The sequence below is a fragment of the Procambarus clarkii genome, chromosome 30, assembly GCF_040958095.1.
Source record: "Procambarus clarkii isolate CNS0578487 chromosome 30, FALCON_Pclarkii_2.0, whole genome shotgun sequence".
In the NCBI taxonomy this organism is placed as follows: Eukaryota; Metazoa; Arthropoda; class Malacostraca; order Decapoda; family Cambaridae; genus Procambarus; species Procambarus clarkii.
This window is the reverse complement of record NC_091179.1, coordinates 14,344,223-14,363,798: the sequence shown is the minus strand read 5'-3', so window position 1 is coordinate 14,363,798 and position 19,576 is coordinate 14,344,223. Positions and strand designations below refer to the sequence as shown.

Here is a 19,576-nt window from a genome sequence, read left to right as displayed (position 1 = left end):
GATGAAGCTCCTCTGCCGACTCATGATCCGTAGAAATGTGAACAAATATTTCTCAGTATCAAAAATAGTAGGACAATTAAATTAACATGACAAAGAGGTAGCATACGCCCATTTCAACCAGTTTTAATGAATACAATAGGAAAGGTTGAAGATGGAGGAGCATTGCATTAGACGACAGGGGGACTAGAAAGCCGAGATCCAAGATTTAAAGCTCAATCCTGCAGGTACAAATAGGTGAGGTTGCCTATACCTATAATAGGTTAAGTAATAATTGTAATTCAGAAGCAATAAGATGCTTATCTTAACATACTAAGAAGGTTAGGTAAGGTCGGTGTTTTCTATGAAGCTTTTCAAGGTAAACTAAAATATTCACAATCAATTAGTATGTCACATATGCACTTATTTAATAAGTCAATATTGACTATAAGAAAGTGCGAGAACGGGTTGGAGTACAAGTGCCCGGGCTCTCCCTGCCAATATTTCCCTATAGGAGCACACCTACAACTTCTAGGCGCCAGGTTGAGCTAAAACTCTGGCCCAGCGTGGAACTAGTAAGGAGTTGAGGTTCGGAGACGAGAAAAGAGGTGAGGTGAGGTATACTTAGAGTGCGGTAGTGTGACAAGCTTTACGGGCTCACCATAGCCCGTGCTACATGGACACTCCGTCCTGAATAGCTAAATCTTTAACAACAACAACATGTGACAAGCTGACACAGCCCCGCTCCTGTGCCAGGTAAGTCCACTACGGGCTCACCATAGCCCGTGCTACTGGAACTTCTTGTTCAGAGTACCTGAATCTAAAACAGCAACATGTGACAAGCTTTCCTTGAGACAAGGTTGAGCGAGAGGGGGGCAGTTCAGGACGGACAAAGGCAGAAAGGGGGGGAAGGGAGATTCAAATTAGGGGGAGGGGTAAGGAAGAGAAGGAGCAATTATTGTTGCATTATTGATAAGCAGCACGGCAACGCTCACCGTTGCTAGTTCTCCCCCCTCCCCCAAGTCACCCCACCAAACTATGCTAGCTACCTCATTCCCTCCCCTCCCCCCCCCCCATACACACACGCACATACTCGCTCGAGCCGCGCACGTGTTGGCCAATCACGCTAAACCCCGCCTCCGAACCCAGTAATGTCCAGACTGAAGGCGGCAGCCAATAATCCATTCCAATAACACGGTGGCCAATATATTCGTGGAAAACATGTTTTTAAAAGGTTATGGGGAGAAAGGACATAATTGAGACTGAGAAACATGGGCACGCAGACGCGAGTGTACACACACACACACATACACACACACACACACACACACACACACACACACACACACACACACACACACACACACACACACACACACCAATGACTGACTGGACAGAACGCTGGACGCGTAATCCTGAGGTCCCGGGTTCGATTCCCGGTGAGAAACAATGGGCAGAATTTCTTTCACCTTGATGCTCCTGTTACCTAACAGTAAATATGTACCTGGGAGTTAATCAGCTGTCACGGTCTGCTTCCTGGGGTGTATGTGTGTGTGTGTGTGTGTGTGGTGTGCGAAAAAAATAGTAGTTAGTAACAGTTGATTGACAGTTGAGTGGCGGGCCGAAAGAGCAGAGCTCAACCCCCGCAAGCACAAATAGGTGAATACACATACAAACACACACACACACACACACACACACACACACACACACACACACACACACACACACACACACACACACTTAAGACTAAGCTCAGAGGAAGGACCTCAATGTATTTTACGTTTTGCCGTTGCGACTTTGGGAATAACAGGAAATGATTTTTGGAGACTGAGGTTAAAGCCTATCAACCCCTTGAGGATTATCAAGACCCCCACAATAACTTACTGTCAAATAAACAAGTATACATGAGATGTGAACATAGACCAGGAATAAAGTGAACTGTCAGTGTTTATACATCAAGAATATGTATACACCTTTTAGTGTATACATGTATAGCTCCATTCACCAGCGCAGTGAGGGGGGGGGGCAACATTTATGACAAAAAACAATTAGCCAAAACGCTAATTAAGTAATTACCAGGCTGACTAAATGGCCGTTTAGTTCACGTAATACATAAATAAATTTGAAAATTTTAAATAACTAAGGTCCCTCTTCAGCCCTTATGTTATCTTCCTTCAACTTGTAAACTGTTTACTCAGTGTAATTGGCTCATTTTGCAGAGTCGAATAGTTAGAAGAGTTCGATTATTCAGCGTTTAATATGGGATCTTTGTCAAACATAATTATGTAATCTGCCGAACATGGTACCATGACAGGATATACAGACGATTAATTAATATTTTTAATGTTTCATTATTTAAACAATACAACCTTATACTATATTATTCCCCTTTTCTTCCCCTTTCAATGCCTTCCCAGCCCATGAAAGTGAGAAAGTGTCATTAGATGAGAACTCCTGGATGGATTTGAAGAAAGTAGAACAGTGCAAACTGGAACTAGCAGGTCCATTGTTTATCACAATGAAATGTGTGAAGTAAAATATGTGTATGGGGCAAGTAACAAAGTCAGTAGACTAACAGATGTTGTCACAGCTCGAATAAGACTTGGCTACAAGTATCTCTGGCAGTTCGGCTTGTATGGGGATCTAGATGAAGTAAAGTGTGAAATGTGTGGACAAAGACAGGGACACACACTCGAACACTATATTTTGGATTGTAGTAAAATTGAGCCATTTAGAAATAAATCTAAGCTCGCGCTGTATGATATGGCAACCTATCTTATTACCAAGGATAAAATACCTGAAATCCTTGCGCTGTATCCATATTTCGCTCCTAGTAGATAAACGACATATGAAATTAAGAAACTAAGTATTGTGAAGACTAATAATAAACAGCAGCTCCCCTATGACTGTAATAACTCCATTGCTTAAACAATTATGTATTAGCGATAAGACCTACCATTAATGTATAATGACTTACTGTAAATATATAGCTCTTTAAATAGAACATTCTCTGTACCTACCTGACATGTAACTATAAAGGTGTGAATGATAGATGAAATTGTTTATGTAATAATCTAAGATGAGGTCTGATAAAGACCTTTTGTGCCCTCTGTAATGCTTTTTGCGCTACCGCTCACAGGATGGGTATGGGGTGCACAATAAACTAGCCGCCTCCGGCGGCAACAATCAAATCAAAAGGGTAATGATAATTCACAATGTAATTTTTTTCTCGATTGTGTTATTTAATAATTGCTCATGACTAGAAAGTATAGAAAGTGGATGTTTTCCCCTTAAACTTTGCTGTTTGTAATAAGACAGTAATGCTTTTAAATTTACATATTTTCAATGAGAAAATGGGCGAGTTAGTTTCTTTCTCGTTCACATAAAATCAGAAAAACATATGAATTTAAATTAATGTATTTATAATAAAGTATTACAAAAATGATCACTAAACATTTAGTAGCGAGATTTTGTTTAGATTGACGATTTCACTGTACAGTAACTCAACTTCACGAATCATGCCCCAAATGCTGCCTCCCATTACCTTCTCATTATAGAACACTTCGTAGCCGTGTTCAAAGTCCAGCCGAGCCTTGTGGAGGCGCTCGCCTTGCTCCTCCGAGTACGCCCAATGTTCTTGAATTTATTAAGATGAGCATCAAGGATATGGACTCTGGGGGTCATCCCGTAGTTCACTGAGCCATAGTTCTTCACCAGTCTCAACCAGCTCCACAAAGTTTTTGGTCTTATGATTGTCTACGAAGCCAGGAACCACTGCCACAAAGATGTTCCAACTCGCTTTCTCCTTCCTAGTGAACTTGGGGAATTCCTTGCACTCTAGTACCTTTTTTTGTCTGGTCCGACGAAGACATCGGCTTTAACCTTTGCCTCGGAGAACATAGGGAAGAAGTTTTGAAGGTACTTCAAGGCTGCCGACTCCTTATCTACAGCTGTGTCAGGCTGCGAGCAGCCGCGTCCAACAAGCCTAGTTGTTGCATCAGTCCAGTAACGAGGAGGCCTGGTCGAGGACCGGGCCGCGGGGACGCTAAGCCCCGAAACCATCTCAAGGTTACCTCAAGGTAACAGCGGTGACAAAAAGTTTCACAAGGCCTAATTTCATGTGTAGTATAATTTCTAGTATTTTTATTTTCTACTACAGACGTTGCCATACACTTACAATGCTAACCAGCATATATACAGGCGATGAGTCACAATAACGTGGCTAAAATATGTTGACCAGACCACACACTACAAAGGTGAAGGGACGACGACGGACCGAAACGTCGTCGTCCCTTCACCTTCTAGTGTGTGGTCTGGTCAGCATCATATATACATTTTCTTCTGTCCTCCATAGACAGGGTTAGAGATCTGTTATACGTATAGGTCTGTGATATATTAAACAATCAGCCACAGGTGACTGTGGTGCTTCTAACATACTAATCTAACATACATTGCAGTAATGGCATCATCCCCTTCCGGGAGTCCACCAGTGGCTCCCACTCGATGTTGTTCCTTATCACAGAGAACTGGGTCCACTATAGCCAGTCGCACCTGTGGAAGACCGCCTTGGTGTCCCTGCTGTCCCAAAGGCAAAGGTCGTAAGAAAACTTTGTAAACCCGCCTCGGAGACCAAGGAATACTGCCATTTTGAAGTCTCCGATAACCTCCCAGCATCAATCATCACACTTAAGGGCGTCCAACAAGGTTTGACGCTGTTGTGATCCTCTTTGATGTACAATAAGTGAGCCAGGGAAAGAGACAGGTACTTTGCACATAGAATTCACAATAGCGTGATGCATCAAATGAACAAATCCACAAGGGCCGTGACGAAATCCACAAGGTTCGAACCCTCGTCACGGCCCTTGTGAATTTGTCCAGACAGGTACTTGTTCCCATTATGAAGGTAGTGCGGCTTTGAGGCTCCTGACTGATGAAGGGTCATTCGGTCCAGCTTCTGCGTTGGCCCGGGGTCTTGAAGTGGGTAGAGTGTAATTGTGTATTATCTGGTTATTGATTACTGGTTTTGATTGCAATAACAAGCTAATACACAATTACACTCTACCCACTTCAAGACCCCGGGCCAACGCAGAAGCTGGACCGAATGACCCTGCAACAGGAACGGAAGCAGCCAGAAGAGTATAAGCTGCCAACATGTCATACTATGTTGATACGTTGTTGTTTTAGATTTAGCTACTCAACGAAATGTCCATGTAGCACGGGCTATATTGAACCCGTAATTGATTTCGGTTATTCGCGATAACCTTGTTACTGTGATATTTGGGTCAAAGTTTTAAATGGAGGAGGTGGGGTTTCCTCTATTTTTCCTGTTTCTTTTTTCGCTTCTGTTTTAGCGCACTGGTTTTAGTCTTGTTTTGACAACTTTATCTTGGTGGCGAATGTATAATGTTCACTAGTGAGTCCCCATTCTTCAACGGCTTTTCTAATCATTATAGTCGCTGTGGAATTTGCATCTAATGCAGCTGCTGTCGTTGGATTAATGTTGAGTTTGATTCACAGGACTTCAGTCACTTCACATTCCAGTAAATAATGCCATAGTGGCGCCTCTGCTTCTTCTGTTCCACATATATTTCACTCTTTAAGTATTGGGTTTATTACCTCCCAGGAGCACTTGTAGCCAAGTCTGAGTCTGTATATGACTACTGCAATGTCTCTGGATAACTTTCTGCCAGGCTTGAAAGAGGAGTGCCCAGTGGCTTGTTCTTACCCTATCGCAATGGATCTTCCTTCCGCTACTTTGGCTCTGTGGCGACTTTTGATAGTTGGGAGTATTTTCTTCTTGATTTGCGCCTTAATTTGTGAAAAACTTGGGAGGTATTTTAACCTGTACAACAGGTAGAGCAGTGGCATGTGTTGATACATTTAATACCTTAATAATATCCCCCCATGTAATTTCATTCATCCAAATCACCATAGGAGAATATAACCAGGTGCTAAGCACAGTAGAAACCGAATTACGGGCTCACCATAGCCCGTGCTACTGGAATTTCTTGTTCTGAGTAGCTGAATCTTAAACAACAACACAGTAGAATTTGTCTCCTAGAACGTGATGCGAGACCTTACGAAACGCATCACTAGGCGTTATACCCGAATAAAAAGTAAAAATGAACTTTGGAGTTAATTTTTCAACTTCCTACTTTAGTGAAGAAAAACATAAGGCATATAGCCAAGATTCGTGCCAGAATCATAAATCTAAAACTTTGTCGTTTTCAACGAAATATGTTTAAAAGGAAGACGGCTACAACAATATACTAATAATATATATAATATATATGTTATATATATAATAGTATATATATATATATATATATATATATATATATATATATATATATATATATATATATATATATATATATATATATTTGCTATTTTCTGGTTTAGGGCTTCTATCCCTCTAACTATTTTCTTAGCATCAGGGCTTAGCTGAAATAGGAGTTCTCCAAAACTCATTTTCGTACTTTTAAGGTGAAGAAAATTAGTGAATTACTATAGAATGTATTACACTTATTTATACAATTATTTCAGCTAAGCCCTGGTGCTAAGAAAATAGTTAGAGGGATAGAAGCCCTAAACCAGAAAATAGCAAATACAGAATATGCGGTCATATTCAATGAAACATGTTTGAAAGAAAACCTGCTGCCAGTATACACCAGTATACAGTATATATATATATATATATATATATATATATATATATATATATATATATATATATATATATATATATATATATATATATATATATATATATTGCAGAATAATCACAAAAACACGTGATTCGGCTATGTGTAAGTATCTACTATGAAAATGAAACTAAAGTTACAAACGTTTTCGTGTTTCAAAATAAAAATAACCTTTTTAGGTTATTAATATGGAATATGCGATGAACAAGAAATACTTGTATCATTCTCATAAAAATAAAATTTTCGAATATACATCGTCTCTTACCCTTCTCTCTCTCTCTCTCTCTCTCTCTCTCTCTCTCTCATTTCCCTCTCATTACACACACATTACAACTATGAAACATAACATGCGAACAAAATAATAACTCAAGTCGCTTGCGATTATTATAAAATTATTCAGTGACTATATAAATTATTCATCATGAGAATTTGTAATCAATTAAAATAATTATATTACATTGATTTTCTTCAAAGTTAGCATCAAATTTTGCAAACGTGATGACGCCATTTTTATCATGAGACTGTTCAATGAATATTTTAGGTGACTGGTCGTTCTGCTATGCGGTCGATGAAGTGTCCGAATGCGTTGCTGCGACCTAGACTTAAGTCCAATAAACCTATCATTTCTCTACTATTATTTCTGTCTCTTGCATATATTACCTGACATACTGTATTTAGTACACTAAGCAATTATTACTAGTGAGATCTACATGGGTCTTGTAAAAGCTTTACACTATACAATAGAAGTCAGGACAGTGATACAGAATACACCCTGGCCAAAACCTATGCACTTAGGCTACAAAAACTCCCACTACTGAACATGTAATATTTATAATGACCAGAGACAATTTCAACTTTTCAGCCTCAGGTCTTTCATTCATGTTAAATAATGCGAGAATTACCACTGTTAATGCGAGTGGAATTACCGCATGCCAAATTTAATACGCATTTCTTTGACAAATTTTTGGATCGTGTCGACGGAGGCGCCGATCGTCTATTTTGAGCTCCCCAACAACAAACATAAAATTAACCTTATGGTAATAGCACAAGTCATTCCAGACAGACGCGAATCATGCCGCCAAATTCGGACATGAAGAAATAAAATACAAAGATAAGGTAGTTATCAGGAGAAAGCACTAAGCCAGTATGATTATACAGCACATGGGTGGAATATTGGGACATGCTTTCATAACTGACTGTATTTCCCATTTCTAAGCTTTTTCCCTTCACCTGTGGCTCTCCATTCTCTTTACTCCCCTCCCCCCCTCCCTAAAAAAAAAGTATATTGGATGTTATATCGACAGATATCTAACAAGTGGTTACCAATTTACAAACATGATTCATACATCATTTATAAATATGATTTCATGGGCACGGAAAGCAGCAAAGGTGTAGTGATGGTTCGTGCCGGTGTGGAGTGTAGTGTGATGATTCGTGCCGGTGTGGAGGGTAGTGTGATGATTCGTGCCGGTGTGGAGGGTAGTGTGATGATTCGTGCCGGTGTGGAGGGTAGTGTGATGGTTCGTGCCGGTGTGGAGGGTAGTGTGATGGTTCGTGCCGGTGTGGAGGGTAGTGTGATGGTTCGTGCGTGTGTGGAGGGTAGTGTGATGATTCGTGCCGGTGTGGAGGGTAGTGTGATGGTTCAATCCGTCGGTAGTATCCGTCGCAGGTAGTTATGCACTCTACGGTCTTGGGTACAATGAGTAGCAGTACTCGTACCAGGTAGCTGGGGCACTGTATGGGCTACCTGCAGGAGGTAGTGGTGCACTGTATGACCTTGGGTAGCAGTACCAGTAGCAGGAATTATGAGTTGGAGGAGGGGGGAAGAGCCAGTCAAGAAGTGTAGGCAGCTCCAGGGAGCGTTTGCGTGCTAGGCTGCGCAGCGCTAGTCTTAGGTAACACGCAAGCTGCACTACCACTAGTCCCACTAAGTTATCCCATGTTTTTACTTGTAATCTTAGACTTAGAGAAAAAATGGTTCTCTGATTTGGTGCTTTCTCAAAGGTCACTGACCTTTACACAAAAATAAAGCATTCATCTTTCTAAAAGAGCCAAGGGTGTGCTTTGTTTCACAAATTTTACAAATAATTTGCACAATTATTTATATATTACGTTGTACACTTAATCATTCTTAAATACAACGTTGCATTATACTAACGTTTCAGACATTTTAATAGCCACGTGTGATTACCTCACGGACTCATAAACTGTAATCGTTTCTGCATTGCTGTAATTAACTTTAAAGTCAACGTGTAAACACGAACTTTAAAAACAAGATTTGAATATTTTAGTACACTATGTCTGCTCAATGTAAAATAACAGAAACTGACTTTCTAGAAAGGTTTATGCTGAGACTGAGTTGGTACTCGCTCTGTTATTCAAGCGTTGCAACAAACTGTTGCAACGCTTGAATAATGCAATGCTTGGATTGCTAATGATCTCATAATCCGGTTGAGTAATGGCGGCAGAGTGCAAGGAACCGCGAAATTAAAACTAATCAAGAAAATACTGTCCATCTTCTAGCTCCTCTGGAATTTTTAGCACTTATACTTTACTTTAGGACACTAAAAAGGAAGGCATTTCCACTTTGGGTCGCCACAAAGAGGTCGGAAACAGAAAACTGACAGCTCTGGGTTTTCTGGTAGTATCAATGTGCCTAGAACCCAATACCTCGAGAAAGCTTGTGACAATCTTGCTCTAGGGGATAAGCGTCTCAAATGTTATCAGATATGAAAGCAAATTTGTACAGATGCTCCAGTTGCCTAGCGGTAATTGGATGATTCTCTGCTTCCTTATGGTTGGCCGCACCACATACATAACCAACACACCTAAAAGTATATGGGTGTCAGCCAGGGTAGATACACACGTGTATCTACTCATCCATACCGAACGTTTCCCGGTTTTCCAGAAGTATATTGTGATACCATCTGCGCAAAGCACAGATTGATTGATGATTGATAAAGATTAAGCCACCCAAAAGGTGGCACGGGACATGAATAGCCCGTAAGTGGTGGCCCTTTTGAGCCATTACCAGTATCAATAGATGATACTGGAGATCTGTGTAGGTGCGACTGCACCCTGCGTGACGGGAGATGTCTCCCGTGGACCAAAGAAAGCACAGAATATCCTCTTGATGATAACTTCATTGTGTCTTGCATGTCACACTCTGGCAGTTCCGCAGTCCAAACCATGTAAGCCTAATATGACGGCTTCCACCCTGTTGCAAATACTTGTACCCAGTATGAATTGGGGCACCAAGATGGAGGGCCACTGTAATACGCAGAGTTTCTGGATGTAGACATGTGATCGGTGCAGACAAAGGTACTGCACAAAAAAAATCTTACATGGGGACACCAACAGCTCTAAGGCGAGTTATCTCCTGTTGTGATGGAAGAGCATAGAGCAAAAAAGCCTTAGGTATTTTCTCCGCCACTTGGCTTTCAGCTCGACTGTTATGGCGTTTGGAGCTAGCCTCACGAAACTCTGCAGGGTGAATAGTCTGGGTTAAGGGCAGTAAGTAATGTGAATGGGGGTCGAACCCCCCCCCCCTGATTCCCTCCTATTTGCTTTAAATTGCAAATTACGCTAATTTCCAATCTCTCAATATAAACAAAATAATCCTCACTACAACTGATTTAACCAATTAAATGTTAGTCAAGATGGAAGGTGATGGAAGTACTGACAAAATAGGAAGATAGGGGGAGCTGGGAGAGGGGGGAGAAAGAAAGACAGGCGCAGCCGGGAACCGCTCCTAGTGAGTGTGGCCGTATAACTAACTGGTTGACGGTTCCAAACATTGGTCATGCCCAAATTCCTATACTTTCCCATCCCTTTACTCTCGGTAGGTGTGGACAGACGCGCGAGGCGTCTCACAACTGGGGTACTCACCCAGCCAGGGTTGCAGAGTTTGGTTTCCTCCGGGGCATCAGCGTGGGAGCTCCTATTCAGCACTACCAGCGTCACTGTCAAAAAAAAAGTAGGAAATGTATATGTTTATCTCTCAGAATGTTCGGTAATATGTTTATTTGTTTGTGATATGTATCTATGTATGTATTAACACGATGTACTAAACGGGGTGAGAATAGCTTGAGCTACCTCATCCCTCTGTGTGTATTTTACCTCAATAAACTTATTTCAATTTCAATTCAACTGTCAAAAGTAAATGTTGGTTTGGGATAAGAATTAAATAAGTGAAAGTGCGTTATAAACAGTTTGTAACTACTACATTAATAACTTTTAAACTAAATAAGTTATAATTGTACAACTATTTATGGATAACGTTTTTAATGTGAAAAATCCGTGAATTTCTTCTACGTCTAACACGATATAACAACTGAATAATGAATACTCCTGCAATCTTAAAATGTTATATCTGTCACTGGGTCCTCCACTCCTAGCTCTTATCCTGTCCTCATATCCCGTCCAAGTGTTATATAGTCATGCTGGTTTAGCGCTTTCTCCTGATAATTACCTTACTTTATATATATTTCAACTTTAAATTGTGCTTAGTGTTTATTTTCAGCTTATAAAGTACTAAACGTTTCCATCACTGGCAGATACAGCGGTCGATATTCTAATACAAGGATATTCTCAGTACCTTTCTGTTAATAATGTTCGTTAATAATAGTTATCTGTTTACTAATGTTCCTCCATACACTTCATAAACATACAAAGATTATATAAAGCATCACTGCACTTTACATGAACCTGTTTTACGGTGCGAGGCGTACAGGACTTTTTGTATACAGCAACAGCGACCAATTGTGTATTTCATTCTTGTCACCAAAAATCTCATCCACTTTTTCTTCGTCCCTCATCCCATACCGTTCTTCACTCCCACGTTCACCAAAAATTACCCAAACGTGACTATCGAGTCGAGCCAGGCTCCTGGTCAGGACCTTAAACATAGCCAGGCCCCTGGTCAAGACTGAACCTAGCCAAAAAAAAAATTCACTGTCTTAAAGGACAGCTGAAATGCCCGAATGGAGACAAAACCCTAAATATTTAATCAAGGACTAGAGGGGTTAAGGCCACTGATAAATCTTTAAGCACAAATTTGCCTACGTCTTGCATGAGCATACGAGATCTTCATGAGGGTGAGGGAAGAAGTGGCTAGACTGATACTTTAAATACCGTTTCCTAACAAGAATTTAAAAGTAGTGATCATTTAATTTTGACTGAAAAAAATCATCCCCTATTTTTACGCCTAAATTGTGGCTTGCTAAGCTTGAAGCTGTTACTTATGTATGCGTTTCATTTGACCTTTTAAGGGAGTGGTCTGGATTAATTGCAGACGATGCAAAATTGCTAGGGAGTATTACAGCCTTAGATCACTCACTTATATTGCCATTCAAAATGACCTACGCAAAATAAACGTGTGCAGTCACACTTGGCAGACGGAATTCAACGTAAACAAATGTCACATAATTGAATGCATAATAGGGGAAAACAGGCTACACAACCTACAAGTTATATGAAAAGATATTTAGAACCTCTGATAAGGAGACCTAGGAGTGGTTCTGGATAATAAGCAGTCATTAGAGGACCATCAAAAAGCAGTGAGAGGAGCCTATGATACGCTAGCAAATTTCAGAACTGCGTTGATATATATGAACGGACAAATATTAAACTGTTCACTTTAATTTGCGAAATTGGAATATGCAGCAATATTGTAGTGCTCATATCTCAATAGGCAAAACAAATTAGAAAGGGTGCAATGATATGCTACTAAATTAATCCCGGAACTTTTAAGAACATGACCAACGTGGAGAGGCTGGAGGTGCCAAATATGCCAAGGCTAGAACAAATTTCATTACGTACAAAATAATAACAGTAATTGACAAACTAGATAGAGGAATTTTTGAAACCTGCAACTTCTAAAATAATAGAGCATAGATTGGTTCCTTGCACTAAGAAAACAAAAGTGCTGAAAAATATAAGTTCTCTCTTTGCAAATAAAATAATTACCCAAGTGTGGTGTACGAGTGAACGCTCGTGGTGTCCCTTCTTCCCAGTACTCTTTGTCATATAACACTTTGAAACTACTGACGGTTACTCCGCCACCTTGTCACCTAACTTGTTCCAACCATTTACCACTCTGTTTGCGAAAGAAAGAAAGTGGTAGATGCCAAAACCTTCAGTAGTTTTAAAGTCATATGACAAAGTGCATTGGAAAGACGGTACACTACGAGCGTAGCCCCAATCCTGTAAGTATACTTAGGGAATTACACACATTATAAAAAAAAATTAAAACTAAATGGTGAAAAAAACTGGTGAGAAATTATATATCACATCACAGAGGAGGCAGTATGGCATTCGAATGGGAAAAGTCTGCGTAACAAATATACTTAGTTTCTATGATGGAGCCAAAGATTTTACAGGAAAGAGATGGTTGGGTTGACTGTATTTATTTGGACCTAAAAAAAAGCTTTAGACAGTCCCACATAAGAGATTGCTCTGAAAACTGGAGCATACAGGAGAGGTGACAGGAAGACTTCTGACTTGGATAAAAATATTTCTAACAAAAAGATGAGGGCGGGGGTAATCAGAGGCAATGTAGCAGACTGGAGAAGTGTTACAAGTGGAGTACCACAGGGTTCAGTTCTAGCAAGAGTAAGGTTCATCGTCTATTTGGCCTTTCTACCAAAAGGAATACCGAATTATATGAACATGTTTCCTGATGCTCAGCTACTAGGAAGTATAAGAGACCTGGACGATTGACATGACGACTTGGACAAAATAAATGTATGATGCAACATTTTGCGATGGAATTGAACATGAATAAATAATACGTTATAGAATCTGCAAATAGGGAAAAATAAGCTACACACAACCTGCAAATTATGTGAAAAGGCATTAAAGAACTCTGACAACGAAAGATCTCGGGATAGTTATGGATAGCAAACCGTTACCAGAGGACGACATAAAGGACATTGTGCATGAAGCCTATGCTACGCGCTACAACTACAAAAGTTTTTTTTTAAATACATGGACGGTGAAATATTTAAGAAATTATTCACGACTTTTGCGACCAAAATTGGCATATGAAGCGTTTGCATGGTGCCCATATCTCAAGAAGCACATAAGTAAACTAGAAAAGGTGCAAAGGCGTGCAACTAAATTGTTCCCGGAAATGAAAACAAAGCTACGAGGAGAGGCTAGCGGCGTTTAATATGCCAAGACTAGAAGATAGAAGGAAAAGGGGGTATGATCACTACACACAAAACAGTAACATGAATCAACAGAATTGACAAAGAGCAATTCTTGAAACCTGCAACTTCAAGAACATAGTCAAGCTATGGAATTTAAGGTAATAGATTCAAGATATGGACACCCGTGTAAATGTTCAGACCTCTGAGGCGCAGTGGTAATGCACTCGCCCGGCGCTTAAGAACTTAAGAATAAAGGTAACTGCAGAGGGCCTATTGGCCCATACGAGGCAGCACCTATTTATAACAACCCAGTCCCATTCAAGTACATGTCCAACCCACGTTTGAAACAATCAAGGATAGTCTTGGGCATAGGGGGCGGGCCGATCCCTGAGCAAGACGTGAACCCAGCAATGGGCAATGTAAAATGGGACCTCGATGTGAATTCAAAATATAACTTTTTTAAAAATATTGTAAGCAAAACACGGGAACACAGCATACCATACAAATTGAACAGTTCGAACACTAATGACCCGAAATGGATAACAAAGGATATGAAGAACCTTATAGGTAGAAAGAGCCCGGTATAAAAGGATTAAGAATGGGAAAGTCAGCCTAGAACAAGAATTCGTACAATGGTTAGAAATGCCAAAAAAGAGAAAAGGAGGGTGAAAAGAAACATAAGAACATAAAAGCTTTGCGAACGATTGGCCTGGGTTCGTATCCTGACCGGGGAGGATTGACTGGGCGCCAATCATTAACTGTAGCCTCTGTTCAATTAGCAGTGAATGAGCACTTGGTTGTTAAACGATTTGGGGAAAAATTAGGACCTACCCGAAACGCTATGCGTGCTAGTGGCTTTACAAGAATGTAAAAACTTTTATATACAGTATATATAAAAATGAAAGGTTATGAAAAAATATTAGAAAGTTCTTTTGCAGAATGATGGACGGTTGGAACAATTAAGTGAGAAGATGGTAGAGGCCAAAACCGTTAGTAGTTTCCAAGCGTTATATGACAGTACTGGGAAGATAGGACACCACGAGCGTAGCTCTCATCCTGTAACTATCTTATCTTGAGATGATTTCGGGGCTTTTAGTGTCCCCGCGGCCCGGTCCTCGACCAGGCCTCCACCCCCAGGAAGCAGACCGTGACAGCTGACTAACACCCAGGTACCTATTTTACTGCTAGGTAACAGGGGCATAGGGTGAAAGGAACTCTGCCCATTGTTTCTCGCCGGCGCCCGGGATCGAACCCGGGACCACAGGATCACAAGTCCAGTGTGCTGTCCGCTCGGCCGACCGGCTCCCCGGTAACTACACTTAGGTAATTACACACACACTGTGGCTGACTGAACAGTGCTCAGAGGTCGTAGTCCAAAGCACCTGGGTTTGTTCCCCGCCGAGGCAGAACAGATGCTCTGTTCACCAAGCAGTAAATATGTACCTGGGAGTTAGACAGCTGCTACGAGCTACTTCCTGGGGATGTGTGTGCGGGTGTTAGAGAAATATACATGTAGTGAACATAGAGGAAACATAGATCGGTTAGAAAGACAGGGTCCAAGAGCTAATAGCTCGATTCAGCATGTATAAATAATATAATATACACACACGCCGTTAAATAACCTAACGGTTAACAGGCCTAAATACCACCATAACAAAGTGTGAAATATAATTCATATTTTATATAATGATAACTGACAAAAATATATATTTTAAAAGTACTTAAAACAAAAGATACTTAGACCCTGAAGCACACACATATACCTCAGAAGGAAATCAGATAAAATAAATATGCATAAACTGGTAGGTAAACCAATTCACCGTTAAACTTATTTTCAAATTTGTTATTAATAACTCGTGAATGGTTATAACTTTATAATCCTTTATTTATATCATATAAATAGATAGCCAACGCAAAAATTATGATTATGAAATTGATGAATAACCACGTTTACAACAAACGCTGTTCTATAACCTTTGATCAACATTGTTATTCACAAACCCAATTTCGACAATAATGTCCTTTTAATAAACTAATAAATGAAATATGCAGTAGCCTACTCGTAGCTAATTTTTAATTTCAATATAGTTTTCGTTCTGTGATCTATGGTATATATACTCATACTCCGCTATAACGATACAAAGTATACTGTTATCTTACCGAATACAATGAAAGGTTTAGCGGTAACTCCTCCACTGGATAACTCCATAGTGTTAACTAAGTGGATAACTCCACAGTGTATCACTATTAGAATGAGAGGAGCGCGAGAGGTGACACGCACAGCGAGGCCGCCGGGCGCTGACTGACCGCCGCCGCCGCCGCCGCCCCCGGGGATGCCTTTCTCCTCCGTTTTCTTTAACATTCACGAATTTTAACCCGTTTTCTTTTCCCAAGAAAGATTCCCGCTCTTGGTTCAAAGATTCTTTAAGGAAATGTATATGTTTATTTCTCAGAATGTTTGGCAATATGTTTATTGTTTGTGATGTGTGTGTATATATATATATATATATATATATATATATATATATATAATATATATATATATATATATATATATATATATATATATATATATATATATATATATATATATATATATATATATATATATGTATGAACACGTTGTACTGAACAGGGTGAGAATAACTTGAGCTACCTCATCCCTTTGTGTGTATTTTACCTCAATAAACTTATTTCAATTTCAGTTTCAATTTCAAGATTCTTTAATGACAGTAAATGCTTGTTTGATGTTACAGATTTGTAATATCATGAAGAAATGAAATTATAGGTATTTTCTGTGATTGGATTTTCATAGAGGGATAAGTGTATATGTGCAGCAGCCAGACCAAAGATGCAAATACTTTCAAAAACATTCTTCAGACGAAAGTATTTTTTTATTAGCAAGCTTAGGTATACACAGCAATGTGCTGCTACCCTATTCTATATGAAAGATTACACAGTGTAGATAAAAAACTAGCTCTAAGTTCATCTAATACTCCCATCTCACAGGATGGTTAGTTATACATGGAATCAGGGGAGATAACACCTAGTGCCTCGATACAAAAACAAATCAACTCTGACTAAAAATTAGGTGAGAACATGAAATGTTCATGTAAAATCTGGGTAAAGCACAAGAATATCTTCCAATATTCTTGAGTATATGAAGTGATTACAGAGCTCAAAGTACCTCACACCATTTGGTCTGAAGTCACTTATAACAGGGCAATCACAGATATAGTGTTGGAGAGTATGTAAGTTAACTGTCAGTAATCTTTAACACTGATATTTACAGTCCAAAAATGCGCCTATATATAATGATGTCTTAATATTTTTTTATTATAAACCTGGTAAGATGAGTAGATACATATTAATTATATATATGTATATAATATATATATTATTATGGATTCAATTTGGTATAATTCCCAGTATATCACTATTAGAAACCATATTTTTCTTGTTTAACAAGTTTCCCAAATTATTCTCTGGCAGATATTTTCATGACTAATGGATATAAAAAAAATTATATATAGGTAAGAATAGGCTGTTAATAAATTGTCGCTCTCATTGATTACAAGAAAATTACACAACTTAATGAAATTCAAGTGAGATAACTTGAATATTTAAAAAAAAATAGAACAGAAATTTCTTGCAGAGGCCTCTCTTAAATTCAGTAAATTTCATCATCAGCAATTAGATCGCAAATAGCAATTGCCTCCTCCATCGAAAATTTAAGATCTCACGAGCACTGTGTCTACACCGACGGCTCAGTCCAATCTTCTACTGGACGGACTGCAGCAGCATGTAGGTTTTATAGAAATAATATTTGCACAAAGACTGTCAGTGTCAGGTTAAACAACTGGCTGACCTCCACACAAGCAGAACTAGCAGCATTACAACTAGCTACCAGTACATAAAAAAACATTGGAGGAGGAATAATATTTTGTGATTCAAAGTCTGCTCTTCAAGCAATTGAAAACTTCTCCTGGAAGATCGTCAGCAAGAACCTCATACTCCCAATTATAAATGACCTAATTGCTGCACTGAGTAAAGGGTCTCGAATCTCCTTTGTATGGATACCTTCACACATAAATATAACCCATCACAATGAGACAGACATTGCAGCCAAATTAGCGTGTAACAAGGATGGAGTTGAATTAGATCTAGGTATCCCCATCTCTGTTGTCAAAACTGTATTGGTCCAAACACTCAGGCCTGATAGGAATGAAATTACTGACTCCCAACGACCTGAAAGTACTAGTATAAAAAGCTATTATTTGTTCAGATCTGAAACTTATCTATGGGCAGCACAAAACGTCCACTAGACTGTGCGACACAGTGGTTGCAAGGATCAGGTTGGGTTACCGTTACCTGTGGCAAGTGGCTGCAGGTGACTGATCTCCCAATCCTGAGCACTCCAGGTGCAAACTCTGTGAGCAGGAACTGCGGCATGATCTCCCACACTACATCACTGAATGCCCAGTTATTAGACCTTTCAGACCAGTTGGCATGAGGTACCTGGAGCTTTGCAACTACTTTATTCACTCTCGTATTCTTGAAGATATCCTCACAGTGTACCCAAAATTTATCAATGCAGGCTACTAAACATATGGCCCCTGTATGACTAACCATCCTGCGAGATGGGGACTTTTAGTATCACTGCTACCTTATTCACTCTTGTGTCCATGATATCCTCATAACGAACCCAGTCTGTCAGTGAAGCTAATTATCACATGCCTCTGTATGACTAACCATCCTGTGTGATGGGGATTTTTTAGCATCACGTAGCTAGCTTTTTGACACAATGTACTCCCCTTCATATAGTCTAGGGTAGCTGCACTAATGCAGATATACCTAATGTATTAATATAAAAAAGAGAAGCTGAAAGAAAATCAACCAGTATGAAATCAATAAAAGATTAAGGCTAAAAAATCGTTGATTAAAACAAGCTGTGGAGAGTGAATGAAAAAATAGCTCACCTGCATATATATGCAACAGGTGTGTGGATGTGACCACATGTAGAAGATCTCTTCACTAGAAGAAAGGCCACTCTACACTTCTCATTAGGACTATATCTGCTTCCACAAAATGGTTGAGGCCGTCCAATACATTATTTTTTTTTATTTGTTACAACAGCACAGTTGTTGTAACAAAAATATTCATTGTACAATATGTATTTAGTGTATATCATGAATTTCGAGTGTTTTCTGACAAATTAATTTCATACAAATGAATTATGATGATGTTCAAGGTATGAACAGAGTGACACACATTTGATGTGGTAATGCAGGTACTTTTGTACCTTTTTTATTTTTTGTTTTATTCTATACTTATTCTTTATGTAAAAATTTGACAGATTTAGTAATTAATCTAATTTGCTTTATAATATAGAATATAAAATTTTAATGAGAATTGCTGAAGGTCCTATTTTTAGTTTAAGAAATTTAGTTAATTATTAATAATCTTAAAAGTGTTGTAATTTTGTTTACAGTTGTGTGTTTTGTTTTCACATTCAATGTAATTAAAGATTATATAAATTTATCAACCCATGTGCCGTGCAACTAGCTTTTCTACTATAACACCACTGCATAAAAAATATTTACTATTAGAAATATGTATCCTGTGGAAGATGTTCACAGCAGTACCAAAACATATGGCATTTAGTGAAACCAAACTTTCATGATAACCTAGTCTGGGTCATAGGTCCAACTACGTCACTAACGTCATTAATACCATTTGAGA

At 39.1% G+C, this 19,576-nt stretch overlaps 1 protein-coding gene across 1 annotated transcript in view; it reads right to left on the bottom strand.

Moving 5' to 3' along the window:
* The window catches only part of LOC123765577 (uncharacterized), a 119,467-nt gene extending 103,343 nt beyond the window's left edge, over positions 1–16,124 (bottom strand). The window contains 2 exon segments of the mRNA XM_069333666.1: positions 10,572–10,645; positions 15,995–16,124. Of these exon segments, the coding sequence (XP_069189767.1) occupies positions 10,572–10,645; positions 15,995–16,043 (123 nt within the window). The 5' untranslated portion in view covers positions 16,044–16,124.
* Between the last annotated feature and the right edge of the window lie 3,452 nt (positions 16,125–19,576).